The sequence below is a fragment of the Muntiacus reevesi genome, chromosome 21 (genome assembly GCF_963930625.1).
Source record: "Muntiacus reevesi chromosome 21, mMunRee1.1, whole genome shotgun sequence".
NCBI classification, from domain to species: Eukaryota; Metazoa; Chordata; class Mammalia; order Artiodactyla; family Cervidae; genus Muntiacus; species Muntiacus reevesi.
In genome coordinates, this window is record NC_089269.1 from 50687913 (window position 1) to 50710510 (window position 22598).

A 22598-nucleotide genomic window follows, 5' to 3' on the forward strand; every position below is an offset into this window, starting at 1 on the left:
CTTTAGGACGGACTGGTTGGACCTCCTAGTCGCACCTATTTGCCCATTTGTGCTCAGCCTTCCCCGACCAGGACCATCCTCTCTGATCTGTTGACAGGACCATCATTAGGTGGCTGCTGTTAACCTGAAAACCTTCCAGGTTTCTGACATCAAAATGGGCTTCAGGGGCAGGGGCTCTGGCCACTCTGCCTTCTGGGGGAGGAGACACTGGTGCTTAAAGAGGTGAAGTCCCAGCCTGACCTGCGCCTCGTGGTGTAATGTTCTTTCTAGCTCTTTCGGCCACCTTTGGGATCACCATGATAACCCTAAAACAGAAGTCCAGGCTTCTGATGCCCCAGTGGATTTCCAGCTGACTCTCTGGAAGACCATCCCATCTGACTTCTAAATTACGTGGTGGAGAGGTCTGCTTTCATCACCGGTCCCCACTGTGGCATCCTGGCTGGGAGATCGCATGGATGCGGAGGCTTTCTCTGCCTTGGAGATGGCACAAGTCAACCTCCCTGAGCTCCTTCTTCCTCCCAGGGCTCCGTGTACCTGCACGTCCAGTGGGAGGTGGTGCTCAGGCTTCAGTCGATGGATTCCCATCATCCGGCCCTTCCTTTTGCCTATTGAGTCTCACATAACCAGACCTTCTATCACCACGCTCTCCAAGATTCTTGCATGAAGCTGAAGCCACTGGTGGGCCTTGGCTTGAATGCCCTCACCACATCTTCCCCAGCTGTTTGTCCGCCTCCACGCCTTCTTTCTCTGCTGCTTTGGCCAGCGCCACTCACCCGCCAGGTCTGAGCACTTTGCTGAATCCCAGTCACTTGTTGTACATAAATTGAGTGGATGGAGACTGACACACAGACACCCCCCCTTAGACTGAGCTTCTCAGGAGCCAGGTCCTATCCCATGACGACCTACAAACAGGAATAAATAGCAGTGGTCGCTGCCTTTGTATTTAGTATTGTGTGACACCACGTCCTCCCTGTCAGCTTAGAAACTGGAGAGTGGAACCTACCTCTCCACCTGGGTGTCACCAAGAGTGCCTTGCTTAGGAAGTGTCCAGGCTGAACAGTCCTGTTTCCACCCTGCTGTTCCGCAGGCTCACTCCTTCCTTCCCAGCAAGGCTGGAGGGAGAGGGAACCCCCCCCCCGCCCCAGTGTCCAGCCTCCCCACTACATATGGCTTAGAACGGGGCACCAGCTGTGTCTGGGGAGGCACCAAGGTTGAAAGGATAAATCCACAGGAGAAGACCCCAGGCCAGGCAGTGAGCTTCTTAATCGTGAGACTTATTACTCATCAGTCTTATACCAACCTGAATACTATGTATTGATTCTGTGTTTGGTTTTCTGTCTCCCCTCCACTAGAATGGAAGCTCCATGAAAGCAGGGACCTGGGTGCCTCTCTGCCGTTGCTGACAAATGAGCAAGAGATGTCACGGGCTCAGGTGGTCTCTTGTGTTCTGGCGGGGTCAGTTGGCCAAGTTAGGAGAGACCGCAGGGGACCAGGCTGTTCTTAGACCCTTGTGAAGAAAGTTCCATTGCGGTGAGAAGTCCCCCACCTGTCCGTGGACCACTCTGATCTGGTCTGGTGTCCAGAGCTGCCCCTGGACTGGGGTTTCCCAGGGACTGGTCAACCAAGGTCATTTGCAGAGGAGACCAGCTGCCTTGACCCAGCCTGGTTGCCACCGGCCCCCAGCAGTCTCCAGCTCCAAGGACAGGAGTCTCCGCTCAACTGGGCTATCTGGGAATGGACTGGGAGAGCCACGGTTTATGGACCACCCTCAGACCCGCTCTTTTACAAGCTCACAATTTCCTGCTGAGTCTGCATTTCCCAAGACAGCAAGAGCAGAAAGTTTTATTCCTGGTGGCAGAAGTTTTATTCCTGATCTTCATCTGTCTCTGGACTCCGTTGTCCCATCCATAACATGAGGGCATCAAGCAGAGTGACCTTCCAAGCTCTAGCCCTGGTGCTGGAGTCAGGTGGTGGCAGTGTGGTCTCCGGGCACGAAGCATCAGAGGTTCTCTGGGCTCTGGCGTGTGGATGACCTCAGAGGATGGCATTCTGTGGGCACGGCCATCATGTCTCCTTGGTCAAGTGCCCAAGTGACCTGCCTTGGGCTGCATTCGGTCCAGCGGTTGTGGCCACCCTCATCCTGCATGTGCCTGGACAGATCTGGTTTCTGAATCTCATTCCCTTTCCACACCAGACGCCTTGTTTCCAGGCAAGCTTCCCTCTCGTGGCGTGGTCCTCACTCTTGGCTGCACATCAGAAGCACTTGAAAGCTTCTCAAGTTATGGACACCTGGGTTGCACCCCATCCAGTAGGATTTGATGGATCTGGGGTACAGCAGGGACACTAGGCTTTTTAAAGTCTCCTTAGAAAAAAAAGAAAAAAAAAAGTCTCCTTAGGTGCTTCTGGTAGCTCAGCTGGTAAAGAATCCTCCTGCAATGCAGGAGACCTGGGTTTGATCCCTGGGTTGGGAAGATCCCCTGGAGAAGGGAACAGTTACCTACTCCAGTATTCTGTCTTGGAGAAGTCCATGGACAGAGGAGCCTGGCGGGCTACAGTCCATGGGGTCAAAAAGAGTCAGATACGACTGAGTGACTTTCACTTTCACTTCTTCAGTGATTCTGATGTGCAGCCAAACTCAAGAGCCACGACCCACCTCCGTCCTCCATGCAGCTGCTGCAGTGACCCTCCCAAAATACAGCCAGACCTTCCTGAGCTCCCTAACCAAAGATGAAGATGCAGACACTGGGCTTCCGTGGTGGTCCAGGGGTTAAGAATCGACCTGCCATGCAGGAGACCTGGGTTTGGTTATCCAGGATGATTCCACACCCCATGGAGAAACTGAGCCCTGCCACACCTGCTGAGTCTCCGCACCCTGGGGCCCGTGCTCGGCAACAAGGAGAGGCGTGTGCATCACAATGAGGAGAAGGCTCCCCGCAGCTGGAGAGAGCCCACACAGCAACCGCCCCCCCAACAAAATGCAGCTGCCCCCCTCCGTCATTCAAAGCCCCTGGATCATACCTCTCCGCTTATTAGGGGCTGAAATGTGTCTCCAAAATGCACTTGTTGAAGCTCATACCCTTATTCTTCATGCCTCAGAATATGACTGTATTTGGAGATGGGGCCTTTAAAGGGTCATTAAGATGTGGCCATCAGCATGGGCCCTCGTCCAATCTGACTGGTGTCCTTAATAAGAAAAGGGCTTTGGGGCACAAACAATCGCCAGGGATGAGGGCACCCAGAGGGAAGTCCACGTGAGGACACAGGAGACGATGGCTGGCCAAGACTTGCTCACATCCTGATCTTGGACTTCCAGCCTCCAGACTTGTGGGACAACACACGTCTGTTGTCTAAGCCGCCCCATCTTTGTTCCAGCAGTCCGGCTGACTGACGCATCACCCTTCCACCAAGGCAAGAGGCAGAGTGATCAGGACCAAGAACACGGGGGCGGATTCCCTCTGCCTTTTATTAACGGAGGCTCTGCCAAGTTCCTTAACGTCTCTGTGCCTCTGTTTCCCTGCCTGTTCAATGGTGAATACCAGCTGGAGGTACCACATGGGATTATTGGGGAGGATTCCATGAGTCCGTGAACTGTGCTTCGAACCATGTGGCTCAGAGTAGCTTCCCTGCTAACTTTCCTTCCCCCTTGGCATCCCAGCCTCTGCTTCCCTCTTCCTCACCTGCCTCCTGGCCCCACCACACCACGCTTACCCTTGTTTTCTCTGACAGCTCCCTCTCTGCGTTCCCTCACTCCTACCCACCCATGTTTTTGCCCAGTGAAGCCCAACTTGAATTCCTCCTCCTCTGAAAAATATTCCTAGATCCCTCTAAGCAAAACCACAGCCTCCTTCATCATACTGCAATAAAAGTGTGTTTGTCTGTCCAGCACCTTAATCTGCCTTGTGTACCCAAAGGGTTTACTTACGGTGGCTAGGAAGGACCCCTAAGGGCTTCCCAGGTGGCTCAGCGGTAAAGAATCCACCTGGCAATGCAGGAGACGTGGGTTTGACCCCAGGGTCAGGAAGATGCCTGGAGGAGGAAATTGCAACCTACTCCAGTATTCTTGCCTGGAAAATCCCAGGGACAGAGGAGCCTGGCTGGCTGTCATCCATGGGGTCACAAAAGGGTAAGACTTGACTTAACAACTAAACGACAACACCAAGGACCCCTAAAATACTGCATGATGGCACACATTGAAAGCAGGAACTCAGAAAAAAAGAAAAACAAGGATGGTGACATTAAAGGGTCCAGGAATGAGCTAACAAGTGCAGACCATGGGGCACTTGACTCTGTGCCAGGAATTCTGGCTTTAGTTATAAAGTCATGACTGATATGCCTTTGATTAAAAAAAATGTAAAGTTCTTCTTGATGCAAAATAAAGAGATGACTTATCCCTGAGAGTAATTTGATGTTCACTGCTTCTCAACAGTCATGAAACTGCCTAGCTGCCCACAGAGCTGGATTCTCCTTCTTGGGAGAAAATTAAGCTTATCTGGACACCACGGTGGGACTTTTAAGATTCTGGATTGTGACTGAGTGCAGCTGAGTCGAAGGCCGTGGAGGATACCCAGGACTGGCTGGAGAGGGGTGCCTGATTTCAGCTAGACATACCCCAGGGGGCTTTGGTGCCAGTGAGTGGAATTTTCCCCAACTCTCACTATAGGCCTCTGTGCCCACCTGGCATCTCTAGATCCCCCTGTAAGAATCCAATCTTAGGGATTTGCAACTCTGAGATCTCAGGCGTGGATGACAGGTGCACGGTGCCCTCGACGAGATGATTGCACGTCGGCAAAGATCAGAGTGTGGATGAGATGGATCAGCTTCTAGAGGACCAAGGCTCCCATAGGACGAACACCTGTCTTGCTTCCTTCATCACTGAATCCCAGCATCAGGCACAGTTACGGTCATAGCGCGAATGCATAAATGCAGTCAAAGCTGTGGTTTTTCCAGTAGTCATGTACGGAAATGTGAGAGCTGGACCATAAAGAAGGCCGCTCGCCACAGAATTGATGCTGGAGAAGACTCTTGAGAGTCCCTTGAACTGCAAGGAGATCCAACCAGTCCATCCTAAGGGAAATCAGTCCTGAATGTTCATTGGAAGGACTGACGCTGAAGTTCTAATACTTTGACTATCTGATTCCAAGAGCTGACTCATTGGAAAAGACCTTCATGCTAGGAAAGATTGAAGGCAAAAGGAGAAAGGGATGACAGAGGATGAGATGGTTGGATAGCATCACTCACTCAATGGACGTGAATTTGAGCAAACCCTGAGAGATAGTGAAAGACAGGGAAGCCTGGTATACTGTAGTCCATGGGGTCACAAATTGTTGAACGTGACTTAGAGACTGAATGTACATAAGAGGACAGGTTAGACAGGAGGGGGGTTCAGACATCAGCTGTAGGGCGAGAAAAAAAGACTTTGACACAGAGTCTTCTTTTTGGACCCATCCATTGTGGGCTTCATCTGCCTTTCCTACATGACAGGCTGCCTCACACATACCACTGTGCCCTGGAGGTGGAGGACATTAGATTAGATTCATTTTCCCGGGAGGATCCAAGGTAGCCTTGAGGAGAGTAAGCTCACACCTGGCAGGAGATACCCAGGCCACAGAGTTTCCACTTCCTATACTCAGGCCAACCCTGGAGAAGCCGTCTGTGGGTATCAGGTTAACATGGATCCCCCTGACCCTGGGGCCATTTATTTATTTTTTTAATTAATTTTTTTTAAGTGGGGAGGGTGGGCTTCCCTAGTAGCTCAGATGGTAAAGAATCCACCTGCAATGTGGGAGTCCTGGGTTCGAGCCCTGGAGAAAGGAAGAGCTACCCACTCCAGCATTCTTGCCTGGAGAATTCTGTGGACAGAGGAGTCTGGCAGGCTATAGTCCATGGGGTCACAAATAGCATTTTTATTTATTTATTTATTTATTTTAAGTTTTTTGGCTTTGTCATGTGGCATGTGGGATCTGTCTCCTGACCAGGCATCAAACCCACACACCCTGCATTGGAACCACAAAGTCTTAACCACTGGACCACCAGGGAAATTCCCTGGGGCCATTTAACCAGAGGATTTGGGCTGAAGGTCTTCAGATATATCGATAGATCCTTTCCCTTAAGGATGAAAAACCAGGGCCCAAGCTTCCATGTTGTTCTTTTCTCGATCCCTCTGGCATTACGACTGCTTTAATCCACTTCCCACTTCATCTATTTCCTACCATCCCCTCGCCCCCCGCGTATCTTCTGCAGCATCTCTGCATCTACCTGGCACTCCGGCCCCATTCCCCAGCATAATGGCCCCCTCCTCCCCGGCTATATAGAAACCTGGCACAGTTATGGTCAGGTCCTCGTAGAACCTTCCTCTAACAGGATAGAGAGCATCTACACTTCTGAGTTCCTGCAGCCTCCACCATCAGCACAGCCTACAGATCATTCTTTATTGCTTGCTATTTTATATTTAATTTTCACATCAAGTTTCCCCCAAAACTGTGAGTTTCCTTGAGGACAAGGACATTGCCCTGCTTATTTCTGTGTCTCTTGGACTTCAAGGGGAATTTAATGCATATTTATTGACCGTCTCATAGTATATTTTGGCCTGCTCGTAACAGGAATGAGGCCTGTTTGTTTGCTTTGCTCTGTGGCCAGCTTGCTGCAGGACCTGGTTTGGTTTTAAAAATTCTGATCCCTGTTGGAAAAGGAAGTAGAATAATTGGGGTTCTGGAGAGAGCAACTCTCGCTTTTTACCCTTCTGTGTCTTTTGAACTGTTTACAATAAGCGTGTGTTCATGCATTACTTTTGTAATAAAGCAATTTATTTAGATTATGTTGTCCCCGTCAACAGTGTCCCATTGAAGGGACAAGATGATCTTTGTGGGTAAGATACTTTTCTCTAGTATCCCAGACTTAAATCCTTTCTGGGAGGCGGGGGGTGTGGGGGGGAGGGGGGCATTATGATTCTCTCTGTTCTGCAAATGTGTGTAACTATGAAGCTATAAGGGACAGCACATAGATTAGGAATTTTATGTGGGTTGTAATTGGGGATCATTTCTAACTGCCTGAAGTCATTTGCAATATTATTTCAGCTGTGAGTGGATTCTAGTTAGTTATAAGAGTCCCCCCATCACACTGAGATGTCCATGGAATTTACTTGCTGTGTTTTGCCCTCTCATTTTTCACTGGGAAAGGAAGTCAGCACAGAATGTTTATTCTGGTTCCCCAAAGAGAGAGACCATGCCCCTCCACCCCTAAAGAAAACCCTCTCATTTGAAATGTCCTTTCCACTTACCCTACTCTGAATAATGGCTTGCTTTTTAAGCTCTCTTGTTTTTCTAAATATTAAAATTTCAAAGGAAGGATATTTTTGAGTTCAAAGCGCCTGTTTCAAGTCTTAAATGGTTTTCTTGGTCTGGCATTCACCAGAAAGAATTTTTAAAACAGTATCCTATAGGTTGGTTCAGTAGCTGAAATGACTGTTCCAAGCCAGCATTGTTGGCACATAATGCTGAGATGAATCTCCACCCCACACCCAAATCTTTACTATTCATTGTGTTCTGGGTCCTAGAGAGGTCATCCGGACCATCCCTCTCTCTCCAGGCAGGCCAGTAGTGGGGGGCAGTGAAGGGTGGGATTTGTTGGGGCCAATAGACCAGACTCACACAGCACTGACCTCCCAAACTTCTCGGCCTGTTGGGTAGGTTGACTGAAGGCTGGAGCTGCCTGGAGTAGGAGGCCATACAGTCTTTTCATGCCCTCTGACCCCATGAGTAGGAGATGGTCAGTTCACCCTGAACTGGCCCCGGCAGCTGGGATTCTTAGACCAATGGCCCAAATCCACCCTGGACTTCCTACTGTTTCCTGGCTCTGAGCTTCTTCCAAACCACACTGTGTAAAACTTGAAGATTCAGAAGAATGAATTGCTGAAATCCAAAGCAAGCCAGTTCCTGTCATCTTGCCTCACTGGTTCTTATGTCTGGGTCCTCAGTCATTCTGTGTATCTCAGGTCACTTGCCCCATTCTTGCTGCAGAGTTGTCAGTTTCTAGGAATGCCATCATTTCTCAGTGGAGTGCTATTGGCGTTTGAGGTGAGCCCTTTTCTGTCCCATATATTACCAGTCATCTGCCCTGGTTCAGTCCAGTCATTATGACAACCGAGAATTCATTCCAGCCTGGAGTTTGGGGGTGGGTGCAGTGCAACCCTCAACCTGGTGGGGAGGAATACTGCCTTCAGTCTGTGGGGAGCAGTACCAGTTTCAGCCTGTGGGGGGCAGTACCACCTTCAGCCTGTGGGGGCAGTACCATCTTCAGCCTGTGGGGGGCAGTACCACCTTCAGCCTGGGGGGGGGGCAGTACCACCTTCAGCCTGTGGGGGGCAGTACTAGTTTCAACCTGGCGCGGGGCGGGGGCAGTACCATCTTCAGCCTGTCGGAGAGAGTACCCTCTTCAGCCTGGGGAGGGCACTACACCTAGCTGAAGACCCTGAGTTCATAGCTGTATGTTCTGAGGGTTAGGCATTTCTCCTCTTCCGTCTTGAATTCCCAGCACCCGGCACAGTCAGTGCCAGACTTGTGGCTGCTAAGTCACTTCAGTCCTGTCCGACTCTGTGCGACCCCATAGACGGCAGCCCACCAGGCTCCCCCGCCCTTGGGATTCTCCAGGCAAGAACACTGTAGTGGGTTGCCATTTCCTTCTCCAATGCAGGAAAGTGAAAAATGAAAGTGAAGTTGCTCAGTCGTGTCCGACTCTTAGCGACCCCATGGACTGCAGCCTACCAGGCTCCTCCGTCCATGGGATTTTCCAGCCAAGAGTACTGGAGTGGGCTGCCATTGACTTGTGTTAGGATATCGTAAATATTTGTCAAATGAATGAGAATGAAATCCGTGAACAAGCTTCAAGAAGATCTGTGAATCCTGTAACACTGTGCAGAATGGGTCTGTATATTGTGTGCATTGTATCCGTATGTTTTCCTGGGGGTAAGGATTCCAGCACCCACCAGGGATGGATGGATCCACCCTAGCATTCTCCAAGGGAAATTGTGATTTACACGGATGTTGGGGTGGCTGGTCTCACCAGTGTCCGCTACTAGGCTCATGTTTGAATCCCTACGAACGGCGTTGCACAGTGGGTGTGAGCTGAGCTTTAGAGCTACTGGTGCGTACCATGATCCTGATACCCTTGCAGAAAGAAATGTCCTGAGAATTGCAGGGGAGACTGCTCGTCGAAGTGCATACACCTCTGTAGTGCAAGGGCGGTATTCTATCCTTTCACAAGAAATGACCTTGAAGCTGGGCACTTGGACTCCCTGACAGGAAAGTTTGGTGAGAAGAGGACAGGAGGGAGATATTTTCCTCCCAAACTCAGGAGTGTTTTTTGGATGGCTTTCTCAATGAAAGACAAAGAAACTGGTGATATCACTCAGCTTCCTGTAAGCTGGGGCTGATGCAGCAGCTCGGCAGAGGGCAGCTGAGCCCAGCAAGGGAGCAATCCTGACTCGCTTCCTTCCTGAGAATTCACTGTCGATGCAGTTGTTTAAATAAAACATGACGTGCTGAGGCAGGAAGGACAGCTGGGCTGAGTTGGTGGCTGAGCAGAGGGCTCAAGGTCCAGAAGCGTCTGCAGACCTAAGCAGAGGTTCATACTCAGCCCGTGGCCCTGTGGAACTGTAGTTTGGCTGCCCTGTGGTGGCTTTGTATGAGGTCTAGGATGGAAGGGTGTGGCAGGTGTTAACATGATGATGGCTGATCCCTGAGGCTTTCGCAGCATCAATCTGCCCATCTTGGGATTGTCCTATCCTAGGAAGAGATGCTCTAGGATTCTAGAAAGGGAAGTTGGCCAGGGGAGGGGACAAAACTGAAAGCTGGAGGTGCCCGAGATTGACTGAACTCGGAGTCAATCTCAGGCACAATGAAGCTTTACCAAGAAGTCTATGATGTCATTCGTCCCAGAATGTTCTAGTTCCAGCATCTGGACTAGATCAGTCATGAACCTAGAAACTCCCTCAGGGGAAGATGGAAGCTGAGGAACTAGAGTTCAGAGCAGGCTTCCCAAACCATGTGTGTGTTACTCAATTGTGTCTGACTTTGCAACCTCATGGACTGTAGCCCACTAGGGTCCTCTGACCATGGGATTCTCTTGGCAAGAATACTGAAGTCGGTTGCCATTACCTTCTCCAGGGGATCTTCCCAACGTGGGGTTCAAACCTGGGTCTCCCACATCACAGGCAGAGTCTTTACAGTCTGAGCTTCCAGGGAAGCCCTCTTAAACTTTAGTGTCCCTAAAAAGTCACCCAGAGAGCTTGTTAAATCAGACTCCTGGGCCCCGATTCCACAGTCGATTCAGCAGAAGCCTGAGAATCTGCACTTCTCATAAGCTCTTAGGTACTGCTGCTGGCCTGGGGACCCCACTTTGAGAACCACTGGTGGCCAGTGGTGGGGTTTCACACTGTGCCCCACGCTGCCCCCTTGTGGGAGAAGGAGGGATGAGAACAGCGAGTGAATGGGGCGCCACGCCCTCACCCCCAACTACACCCAAGACCCCTCCCAGCCTTCTTTACAAACCTGGTTTCTGTGATTGAAAAAAGAAAGCCTTGATAAAAAGAAGGAGGGTGGGGGAATCCTGACCTGGAAGAGGTGGGTCCAGACCTGCATGGGGGGTACCCCAGAGAATCGAGCTTCCCCACCCCACATTCCAGTGTGCCCAAGTCAGGGGGCAGCCTCTAGCTATAACCTGAGAACATTCGAAGCAGACAAACGCCAATAATCAGCTAAGTGAGTAGAAACCAGGGCAGGCATCACCTGTTCTGCCTGCCTGCCCCACCTCCAACCCCCCGCAGGGCCACAGAACCCACTCCCTGGGGACCCCCGGCTGCACCCGGCGGGGTTCCCAGTCTGTCTGCATGCTAGCCGCCCCGGTCCCGTGGGTGCGGGGCCGCAGCCTGGTCAAGGAGAGTTTGCCCAGCGGTGTCTGGATGTGCCCACGTTGGCCCTGTCCCCAGGCCCCTTGGGAACCTCATCCTCTATAAACCAGACCTGAGATAACCATCTGCCCCACTGTAGCCAGGACCCAACAGCAGTGATCTGAAGTAGGAGCCCAGGCGCTGATCACAGTGTCAGGGTCCTGTCTTGGCTTCACCATCATCACCCTGCTGACAGAGCTTGGGTGAGGCAACCTCTCGAAGGCTCAGTTTCCCCATCTGTAAAATGGAAATAACTGTAGGATCTAAGTGAGCGTTAAACACAGCTGTCAGGATCCAGCTCCCGGGACAGCACCTGGCATGGAGGAAGCCCTCGGGAGCGTCAGCCAGCTGTCACTATGGCTTCTCACTCTCGACACTCAGCGGTTCTGCTGAAGCAGGCATGCACCGTCTGTGTTAGCTTCCTGCGGCTCTGTAACAGATGACCACAAACTTTGTTCACTCACTCAGTCGTGTCTGACTCTTTACGACCCCATGGACTGCAGCACGCCAGGCCTCCCTGCTCTTCACTGTCTCCCAGTCTGCTCAAACTCATGTACATCGAGTCTGTGATGCCATCCAACCATCTCATCCTCTGTCGCCCCCTTCCCTTCCTGCCCTCAATCTTCCCCAGCATCAGGGTCTTTTCCAACCTTATGAACAGTATGAAAAGGCAAAAAGAGATGCCCACAAACTGGGTGGGCTTAAAACAACAGAGGTTAATTTTGTCCTAGTTCTAGACAGGCGTGGGCAGGGCCACGTTCCTCTGAAGGCTTCAGAGGAGAGTGTGTTTCATGCCTTTCCCTGAGCTGATGCTGCCAGCAATGCCTGGCATTCCTTGGCTTGTAGACGCGTCACTCTAGTCTCTGCCTCTGTCACGTGGCGTTCCTTGTCTGTCTCTGTGCACAAGATCAACAGTCATATTGACTTAGGTCCTGCCCCAACTGAATATGACTTCATCTTTTTTTTTAATGTTAATTATTTTTTGGTCACATCACACAGCATGCACTGATCTTAGTTCCCCAGCCAGGGACTGAACCCAGGCCCCCTGCAATGGAAGTACAGAGTTATAACCACTGGCCTGCCCTGTGGAGTCTGGAGTGTGACTCCATCTTAATTTGATTGCATCTGGAGGCCCTATTTCCAAATCAGCTCACCTTCACAAGTGCTGGTGTAGGACTTGGACCGATCTCTTCAGGGGACAATGACGGTCCCCCCGGCCCGAGGCTGCAGGGCCCTGGGGAACCTTCCCTGGGAAGCTCCCCGGGCCTGGACTGAACACTCCTGTGGTTGTGTTTTGCAGGGTGTTCAGACTTACACCTCTTGGATATGCTGACCCCAACTGAGAGGAAGCGACAGGGGTACATCCACGAGCTCATCGTCACAGAGGAGAACTACGTGAATGACCTGCAGCTGGTCACAGAGGTGAGGGTGGCTGGGGGTGCAGGCGGGGGCCGGGGTCCCTGTCAAGGAGGCGGGGTCCTCCTTCCCAGGCTGAGAAGCTCTCAGGTGTCTGGGAGCCTCTGTACAGGACGTCACGTAGGAGATGCTTTCCCGAGAGAAGAGGGTTCCTTCTCATCCATGGCCAACTGGGAGTTCTGTCCACAGAGGGGGCAGAGGTCCCTCAAGCCCATGAGGAGGCCTGGGGTGGGACACGCGGGCGGTGAGGTGGGCGTTGGGGCTCCACTCAGACAGCTTGCCACCAACTACCTGACGCCACGGAGTGCCATCTCCCAGCCCTTGGCAGTGGCGTTTCAACGCAGCGGCTGCTAGCTTGTTATTCCTCATGCCGCCCATCACGCCCGAGAAGGGTCTGTGAAAGGGAATGAAGACGCTTCCTCCCCAGGGCCCCCTGCACACACCCCCGACCCTGTCTGGGACGATGCCTCATTTTGGCTTTCCTCCCAGGGAACTCTTGATGGGCCTTGGCTGCCTGGTCCAGGCGGATGAGAAGATGCAGTGTTGGGAACCCCCTGCGTTTCGGGAAGCTTTTGGTCCAGACACGTGGGACGTTGGCGTGTTAGGGGTCGGGGGGCTTGCGGGACTGGCTGTCCAGGTGCCCTATAGTCTGCGAAGTACTGTGAGAGTGTGGGAACCACACCCCACACCCAACAGTCATGAAACCGCCTCCCCTGATCACCTCCTCCTTACTAACCTGGGAAGACAAGGCTCGCTGACCCAGTGTGGAGTGGTCCCGGACGCAGGGTGGGTTGATGGCCCCCAAGGCCACCGTGAGTGCTTAGGAAGCACTGGGATGAAAAGCACCGCTTTCTCAAGACACGGGACCATCACTAAGAGTCTCGGATGCCAAGGTGTGAGTGTCACGCCCTTAAATGTGGCATATTGTGTGTGGCCTGGTGGAGGCCCGGTGAGGACCCATGAAGGGTAGGGGCTCCCGGGGATCCAGCCAAGTTTATTTCAAGACAGGCTGAAATAAACTAAGGTCCCTAAAAAACTAGGTCCCTAAGGAACCTTCCAGTGAGTGGCCTGCCTCCAGCGGTAGCAACCACCTCTCTCTATGCAGGGGGCTTGCCATAGGGGGGCTCAGCTGAGATCCGTGATACACTGTGAGTGGCCCACCGCCTCGGGGCTAGGCCTGCACCCCCTGGCTCTGCCTGAGGTCCAGCCCCAGCTGTGGGCAGGGCCGTGGGGTCCATCCCGTCCCCGAGGCTGCTGGGTGGAGGCCCTGCTCCCCGGGAGCTCCGGAGGCTTGTCTGGGCCGTAGATGCTGGGCCAGGAATGTGTGAGCCACCCCCCACCAACCCCAGGGCATCTCTCAACCCCCCGGTCTGGCCCGTGGCCAGCTGGTGAGAGCATGAGTGCCTTTGTCCAGAGCCCCCAGCTGAGTCCCGGCCAAGTTCAGGCCCGTCCTCCAGAGTTTAGCGGGCCTCCTTGTAAACCTGTGCATGGACCTGATGGGGAACCCCGGCCCCATGCCCCCTGCAGCAGAGGGGGGACCACTTGCTTCAGAAACTCAGCGGCTTCTGAGCCCCCGAGCAGGGCTGCAGACGCCTCGGGCCTTCCCGTTGCTCCAAACAGACCAGTGCATTGTGTGTGTTTGAATTTCAAGCTAACTGTTTGCTTTCTGAACTGCTTCGTTTTCTGCATCTGTAGATCTTTCAGAAACCCCTGATGGAGTCTGAGCTGCTGACAGAAAAAGAGGGTGCTATGATTTTTGTTAACTGGAAGGAGCTGATTATGTGTAATATCAAACTACTGAAGTAAGCCTCTCCTTTCTAACCCCACCTGGCTTGGCGCTCACACACTAGCACCCCTGCGTGGCTTCACGCGTGTGTCCTGTCTGTGCATGCCCGCCGCGTGTTTCCCTACCTCTCTTCCTCATTTCCGCTCACAGACACCATCTCTCTTTCTCACCTTGATGCCTTCTAGAATCACAGTCCCAGTTCTCCCTGGGGAGGGTGGATTGCCCAGGTCTCCCAGTTCCTGCTTTTACCATGCTTCTAGAATGAACAGAGAAGGGCCGATCCTGGGTCGGATCTCTGACCGGCCCCACCCGGGGTGGGGGGCAGCCCCCCTGCCTTCCCTCAGACCCAGGATCCACAGGGGGGCACATTGGTCTCTTGGGACTTTCTTGCCTCCTGAAGACGGGGATCAGCGGGACCATCCATGGCCACGGTCCACAGTGCTTCTCAGGATGTCCCTCTGAGATGCTGTCCTGAAGTAGTGGCTATCTTTATTCATATTTCAGTTCCCAGTCGCAGCTGCAGGTCCAAGGAGAAACACTGGGCCGGGAGTCTAGAGACCTGGGCTTGGAGCCCTTCTCACCGCCCTGCCTCAGTTTCCCCACCTGTAAAAGGAAGGTATTGGATTGTACCATCCAATCCCTAAAAAAAAAAAGCTCCAATCTCTGTCCGCCAGGCCCTCAGTATAGCATCACTTGCTAGAACACAGATTAGGTCCACAGTGATCCTGGGATCCCAGGGGCAGCTCCCAGGCCCTGGGAACTGGTGGTTCCTCCTGATCTTTAGGTTCGTGTAAACGGGAAGCAGCTCTTTCCTGGACGTGGTCCCTGGGATTTGCTGGAGTGATTTCAGGTCTCCACTGTGAGTGTGTTTGGGGGTGGATGAAGGAAGAGAGGTGCGGCGAGGTGGACTTGAAGCCAAAGCATAACATCCTCTCTCTGTACGTTCCAGAAGACAAGTAATCTAAGACGACAGAATGAGGATGCTTTAGAAGAGCATTTCCATTCATCTCCCTTGAGAAAGACGCTACAGGGTCTCCTAGCATAGATCTGCGGCGGATTGTCGGGCTCACACCCTTGCCATCACCTATGCCCCCGAGCCTCAGAGTGCTCATCTGTAAAGTGGGGTAGCAACCACCACGCAGGGTTCTCATTAAAGAGCACTTAGACTCCAACTGCCTGGTCCATACAGGTGCTGGGCTTGGGCCCTGGGTGCGCTGAGCACCCACTCTTGCCTTCGGAGAGAGGCTGCCTTGTCACGTGGGGGCAGGTGGGCTCATTAATCCCTGAACCTACAAGTACTAAACCTGAAGGGCAGGAGACGAGTTGTTTTGAAACCTGCTGTGGAAAACACACCTACATGGTAACACCACTTTCTTGGGTGAGTGTGTGAGGGGGTGGGGGAGGGGACAGCCCCTCGCCCCCACCGCAGGGTCCCCCTCCCTCCTGCTCCTGACGGGGAGCCACAGGCCCCTTTCTTGAGCTCTGTCAAGGCCAGGCCTGCGTGCCCCCTCCTCCTAGCACCGATGCGCTCCACAGCCCCAGAGGTAGGAATCTAGAGCACGCTGGCTGCTGCGGAAACAAGGCTCAGAGAGGCTGAGTGACTTGTCCAAGGTCACGCAAAAGGTGATCGGGGCTCCGGGCTGCCCTGTGGATGACACTCAGGGCCTACTAGGGGTTCCACCGGCTCTACCCTCGATGGGAAGCAGGAGGCAGGCATCTCAGTTTTTCATCTGGGCTTCAGCACCTTCTGGCTCATTTTGGGCAGTTATCTCAGGCAGGTAACTCCCCAGCCCTTTGTTTCAGAAGCTGTAGGATTGCAGTCAGAGCATCTGCCCGGTCTAGCATGCAGGGTTATTCCAGGGAGCAAGTAGATCAGGTGTACAGTTGGCACTCTGCCAATCATGGCCCCACCGGGCACCACCGTCTACCATCTCCGATGACCTGATTGGTTAGTTTGGCTAAGCTTTTTATCTTCCAGATAAAATATTAATACTTGCATTTAGCAAGAGCTTTCTGGGGACCTGATTTCCTTCTTTCTTTCTTCTCTTCTTTTTTCCCTTTGCAGCATCTTATTATGAAAAGTTTTCAAACATACCAGGAAAAATGGAAAGAATTGTATGGTGAGCGCCCATATTGTAGATTATACAATTTCACTGCATAGACTTAACGTCTTTGTGCAAAGGACTAATCCCAGCCATGGGAAGATTTAGGGCTTCTGGCACGATGGAAGAGGGAGGCATTTGAGGATGAAGAGAATTTAAGGCAGTGGCTCAGATAGTAAAGAATCTACCTTCTATACGGTAGACCCAGTTTCAATCCCTGGGTTGGGAAGATCTCCTGGAGAAAGTGAAGCTGCTCAGTCATGTCCTGACTCTTTGTGACCCTGTGGACCGTAGCCTGCCAGGTTCTGCTGTCCATGGGGATTCTCCAGGCAAGAATACTGGAGTGGGTTGCTGTTTCCTTCTCCAGGGGATCTTCGAGATCCAGGGATCAAACCTGGGTCTCCTGCATTGCAGTCAGACTCTTCACCCTCTGAGTCACCAGGAGGGAATGGATACCGACTCCAGTATTCTTGCCTGGAGAATTCCATGGACAGAGGAGCCTGGTGAGCTGCAGTCCAAGGGATCACAAAGAGTCAGATACAACTGAGCGACCAACACTTTGATTTTCGTTCCCTGGAGGGCTGCAGTGGACAACCACTTATGTGCCACTCCTGATCTAAGGGCCAGCGACAACTTGTACTTAAAGGGGGACATAGGGTTTATCAAACAGATAAATAAGAAACAAACATAATGAACATAAAAGGGAGCTACCTGGGGCTCTCAGACTTCTTACTAATGCTGCTTCTGGGCTCTTTTACCTGTGAGCAGAGAGCTGAGAAATTTGCCTTCAAAAGTAGAGTAGGACAGAAGAATCTAGAACATTTTACAATTAAGAGCTAGATGCAGACCTTTAGGAGTGGCTATTAGAAAAGATAGGAGAAGGGATGCAGGAGTGAGATAGGGCATGTGGGACCAAGTGCTGGCAACGGTTTTTATCGAGATCTTTTCCTGTTTCCTTGCTTAAAGAAATAAAAATAAATGAAAGAGCTTCTCCAAAAAAAGTTTTTCTTAAATATTAAGTATTCAATTTTCAACTTAAGTATGATAAGAAGAAGATAACAAGAATAATTTAAGAAGAAGGCACAATTTTCTTTAAGGCAGAAAAACAAAGAAAAATGAATTAGAAGTAGAAAACATACCTTGAATAGACAGCTGGTGGGAACCTGCTATGTAGCTCAGGGAGTTCAGCTCTGTGCCCCGTGATGACCTAACGGGTGGGGTGGTGGTGGGGGGGAGGCTCTGGAGGGAAGGGGTGTATGCACCTTACAGCTGACTCACGTCACTGTACAGCAGAAATTAACACGACGTTGTAAAGCAACTATACTCCAGAGAGAGAGAAGTCGCTCAGTCGTGTCTGACGCTTTGCGACTCTGTGGACTGTAGCCCACCAGACTCATCCGTCCATGGGGTTTTCCAGGAAAGAATCCTGGAGTGGGTTGCCATTTCCTTCTCTAGGGGATCTTCCCAGCCCAGGGATAGAACCCAGGTCTCCCGCATTGCAGGCAGACGCTTTACCATCTGAGTCACCAGGGAAGCCCGAGGTATATTATACTCCAAGGTATATGCCAGAAAAAGATACCTTGGTGGGCAAAGACAGGATGGGGAGAAGGAAGGAAGGAAGGACTTTGGCTGGGCGTGGACAGGGTGAGAGGGGAGGTGGGAGTGCCTTGGAGGAGGGGAGAGGAAGGCCGGGAAGGAGAGAGAGAGAGAGAGAAGGCAGGGGCTGGGGAAGGCCCACTTGGGGGGATGGCAGGGGCTACATCTGCAGCGAGGAGGGCCGGGAGCCCAGGGCAGCTTGAGTGGAGGTGGGACTGCTCTTGGTGCTTATACTCTATGGGCTCTGCAGTCAGATCCCACCCCCTACCCCGAGTTCCAGGGCTTCCTGTCACCCGTGAGCTGTGTGACTCTGGTCAGGTCACTCGGTTTCCACATACCTCAGTTTCCCCAGCAGTCAGGAGGGATGCTGTTGGGTTGGCTGAAAGACCCATAATGGATTTTTCATACTATCTTATGGAGAGACCTGAATGAAATTTTTGGCCAACTCAACAAGTCATATATGCTTAAAAAAAAAAAAAAAAAAGAAGTGTTTGATGCCTAGGACACATTCGTGAAAGCCGACTCTCTTGCCCGTTCCCTTGATCCGCAAATTTCAGAGGGTTACTCATTTGCTCAGCAAACAGTGGGCACTCTGATGCATTCACTGACTGAGTTGATTTCTGTCGCAGTTCAAGACCTTGCGTATATAGGGCTTTCTGTGAGATTACAGATCGGTCCCCAAGGGGAAGCGCTGTGGCTGCAGCACTCATGCGATCCCTGAGCCCCTGTTTCCAGCCCCTCAAGCCCAGCCCTGTGCAGCAGAACATCCCAGAAGGAGGCCCGCAGCTAAACCTAACAGGTGCCTGGTCCTTTGCAGGGGCCTGATTCCAGGTCTGCCCCCCTCCAAAACATCAAGTCAAGTCTACAAGAGTGGGCCTCCAGAACCTGGGACCTGGCTTAACTTCCTCAACATAGTGATGATCTGCTTGTCATCTTTTCCCTTTTCCTTGTCTCCTCATCATTTAAAAAAAAAAAAAAAAGACAAAAGAGAGAGGCAGGTAAAAACACTTTTATTCCCTTGCAGAAAGACTGTTACTCCTCATTGGAAAATCATGGAATGATGGGATTTCTTCCTGTTTCCATCCTCCCAAGTTTGTATTAATAACCTGGTCACTCACCACGCTCATCCCCCAGAATTTGTGGCGATTTCGCCCTCGAGCAGATTTTTACACGTGGGGAGATCCTCCACACCAGCCCTGCAGTGGCCGTCCTGGGGGCACCGAGTGGCCACTCCCCATGCCCCAGCCAACCAGCAATGACCAGCACCTCTTCCTACAACGGCATCTGCTTAAGGGGGAATCACTCATTGTTTAGACCATATAATGCACTGTGCCTAAAGTTTCTTTCCTTAGCTTACTTGCCCAGTCCAAAGATTTAAAAATTTTTTTCTTTAACCAAAGATGTGGGAGAAAGAAAGTAATCTGAAGTTTTTAATACTTAGACTGCAGCACGTTTTGGGAAACATATAGCCCTACCCGCAGCCATGAAGGCAACCAGAGGAATTCACAGTAACGTCCTCCCACACTTATGTTGGAATCATGTATTACACCATTCTGTTCTGTCCATCCATCCGTTGATCATCCATAGTCACTAGGGTGAGCGGAACACGCCCATGGCCTCCCGCGCTGTGGCCTCGCCTCCTGGTATATTGCTGTCCTTGTCCTGTAGAAGCTCAGTACTGTGCCCTTCTTCTTATCGTTGTTGGTTAGGAGTTGCCATAGAAGTTAGGAGGGTGAGATGCAGAGTCCCGGCTCCCACGGCCCTGAGCACTAAGACCGCAGTGAACTCCCGAACACTTTGCAGTCCCTCTGGTCCCTTCTCGACTTCCAGGACGTATGTCGTTTGGGTCCATTGACCCATTATCATATAAATAGCCTTCTCTCTTCAGAACTCTCTTAATCCAGTCAACTTCAAGTTAGCCACAGGAGTGAAGCAGTGAAGCACAGATAGCTCAGACCATCATTTAAACCTGGCTTTCCTGGACATAGGCCTCCTGGTGGCTCAGAGGCTAAAGCGTCTGCCTGCAGTGCGGGAGACCCAGGTTCGATCCCTGGGTCGGGAAGATCCTTGGAGAAGGAAATGGCAACCCACTCCAGTACTCTTGCCTGGAGAATCCCATGGACGGAGGAGCCTGGTGGGCTACATACAGTCCACGGGGTCTCGAAGAGTCGGACTGAGCGACTTCACTTTCACTTTCCTGAACATGGTGGGATTATTTTCCTGTGGCAGTTGATTTGCCATCTTCATTGTGTTTCGTTTGATCTGAAATTGAGCCTCCATGGCCCTTGGCCACAACAGCTTCCCTTGGGTGGCAGCACTGGTCCTGGAAATGGATTCAGGGCTGAGGCCAGGCCAGCCTGGCTGGACCATGCATCAAGTGAGACATCCACCCAGGGATCATGTCCGAATTATGTTTTTAAAAAGAAGGATTCTAAGTTTTTGCACATGAAAATATTGTCTTTTATACTGGCTTGTTTGGCAAAAAAAAAAAATTTCTTTTTTTTTTTTAATCTTTCTAAGAGCCAGCCAATAACCATCATGCCAAAAGAAAAATGCCCCAGGGACACCTCTCTGTAGCACCAGACTCATTTCTTTTTCTGTTTCTGTCTCCCACATAGATGCTTAGTGGCCCTGGGTTTGTGCCCTCACACACATCCCATTTCTGTGCCTAGAAGTGTGCTGTGCTCCCATCAGAGCACATGGAGGTGGGGTGCTTACTTGCTGCGTTTCTGTGCAGAGCGCTGAGGGTCCGCAAGAAGATGTCTGGAGAGAAGATGCCTGTGAAGATGATCGGGGACATCCTGACGGCCCAGCTGCCACACATGCAGCCCTACATCCGCTTCTGTAGCTGCCAGCTCAATGGGGCCGCCTTGATCCAGCAGAAGACCGATGAGGCCCCAGACTTCAAGGAGTTTGTCAAAGTGAGGAGCCCCGGCTCAGCCGAGTCCCTGCCCCCTGAGGGGCCATCTGCAGGCAGCTGGTGTGCCATTGCACGTGCATGGAAGGTCTCAGCTGCACAGGAGGGGGCCTGGCCCTCACCGGAGGGTGTGACTGGGGCCGTGGGACTGGGCTTGGTGGGGAGGGACCAGCGCTGCGCTGGAAACTCCAATCTGCACTCCAGGTGCACATGGTGTTCTTGCAATACCGGTTTAAAATCCTTCGTCTCATTTTCAGGCCTAGGAGGACTGGCAGGTCTCAGGTCTCTTATTCTGTTTAATCTGAGTGCCCTCATTTTTCTGCTGCTCTCTGCCCTTTGCTGACAAAGGGAATCCCAACGGACCCTTAAATTCTCTGCCTTAGTTGGTTCTTTTTGGTGAGCTCAAGCCTTAGGAAGTCAGCGGGGGTGAGTGTGAGATGACAGAACCTCTGCTCTGCTTTGTAGGATAACCAGGGTCTGGAGAGTCGTGTACCACCAAGGGATGGTCCCTGCTGGCCAGGCCAGCCCACCCCATCAGCGCCCACCTCTCCCAGGGGGGAGAGGAGAAACTAAGATGACTTGTGCTAAGTGGGCACGTTTTGATGAGTGGGCAGCAGAGTCATCATACTAATGACAAGCTTATCTTTGTGCCTCCTGGATTTGGGGTGGGGGACAGGGCTTTCCCACCTTACCCATAACCGTGTTTGTGGCATCATTGCTGAGAGGTGGACGTGCCGCCTCTTCTGGGCTACAGCATCACATGTTCTCATTCTTTCTTTCTCCCCTTGTTTCTGACATTAAATGCTTGGATTTGCTATCCAATGAATGGAACGTCTGAAGTCATTCTAAAGGAGAGACACGGCCAAGAAGTAGGCCTAGGGTGGGCTGGAGACTGGAGGTAGTGCTGGACTGGAGGGTACCACGGGCCACCTGGGGGTCCACCCGAGGGCCAAGGGTCTCCCCTGGGTTCAGGCAGAATGAGTCCATCACTGCAAACCCTTGAACTTCAGGGAAGCGCTGACCTCAGCCCAGGGAGGGGCCTTATTCCCCCTCCCTTACTCGTGCCTCGCCTCATCACCTCTCCCGGCCTCATCCCCGCAGGACTTTGTCCTGCCTTTGGCAGCTGCAAAGAGTTCCTGGAATAAGGGTGTTCACGGCTGTAGTGGGTCCAGGCGCTGACAGGCCCTAGGGCTTGGGGCCCAGGTCATGGCGTTAAACCCGTTCCTAAGGCATTAAGCCTGACCAGAGAGCTGTCACCATATAACCCCTGTGACTTGCAGAACAAGGAATCACCTTTTTGGTGCGGAAGGACGCTTGTCCTCCAGTCCATTTGGCTAAAGTGGAAAGAAAGAGGCGAGGGAGTCCAGAGTGGAGACAGGCGGAGTCCTGAGGGCCTGAGCGTTGCGTCTCAGCTTCGCCATCCGCACCCTGCCTGGGGCTCCCACCAGCGCAGTGAGCTTTGAGCCTTGCAGTATCTCTGGCACTCAAAGGCATTCTTTTTCTGACCCTAGAGTTTTGCGACTCTCCTTGTTCCTAGGAATGCTGCACAGTTTTGGCAGGTATCCAGAGGGGATATTCTCTGTAAAGCTAGAATCTCATCTCTGCAAGTTAGGAGCTGAGAATCCCCTGGAAGGTCTGCGGGACCTGGGAGCAGGGGTCAGCCCTGCCGCTGAGTCACACCCGCTGTCAGTTCCCACTCTCCATCTGGAACACGCCTCCCCCTGGCCCGGGGCAACCAGCCTGGTCCTTCCAGCGCCAGGCTCCCCAGTTGTTGTCCAGATAAATGAGACAATGTGATGGGTGGGGAGTCGTGAATAACATCGATGTGATGTCACTAAC

General features: G+C 52.1%; 1 protein-coding gene across 10 annotated transcripts in view; it reads left to right on the forward strand.

The window, feature by feature from the left end:
• ITSN1 (intersectin 1) overlaps positions 1 to 22598 on the forward strand; it is a 252839-nt gene that overhangs the window by 200691 nt on the left and 29550 nt on the right. For all 10 annotated transcript variants that reach the window (XM_065913505.1, XM_065913504.1, XM_065913506.1 and 7 more), the window contains 3 exons: positions 12243 to 12364; positions 14054 to 14160; positions 20580 to 20763. In XM_065913505.1, the coding sequence (XP_065769577.1) occupies positions 12243 to 12364; positions 14054 to 14160; positions 20580 to 20763 (413 nt within the window). The remainder of the gene's footprint in view (positions 1 to 12242; positions 12365 to 14053; positions 14161 to 20579; positions 20764 to 22598) is intronic.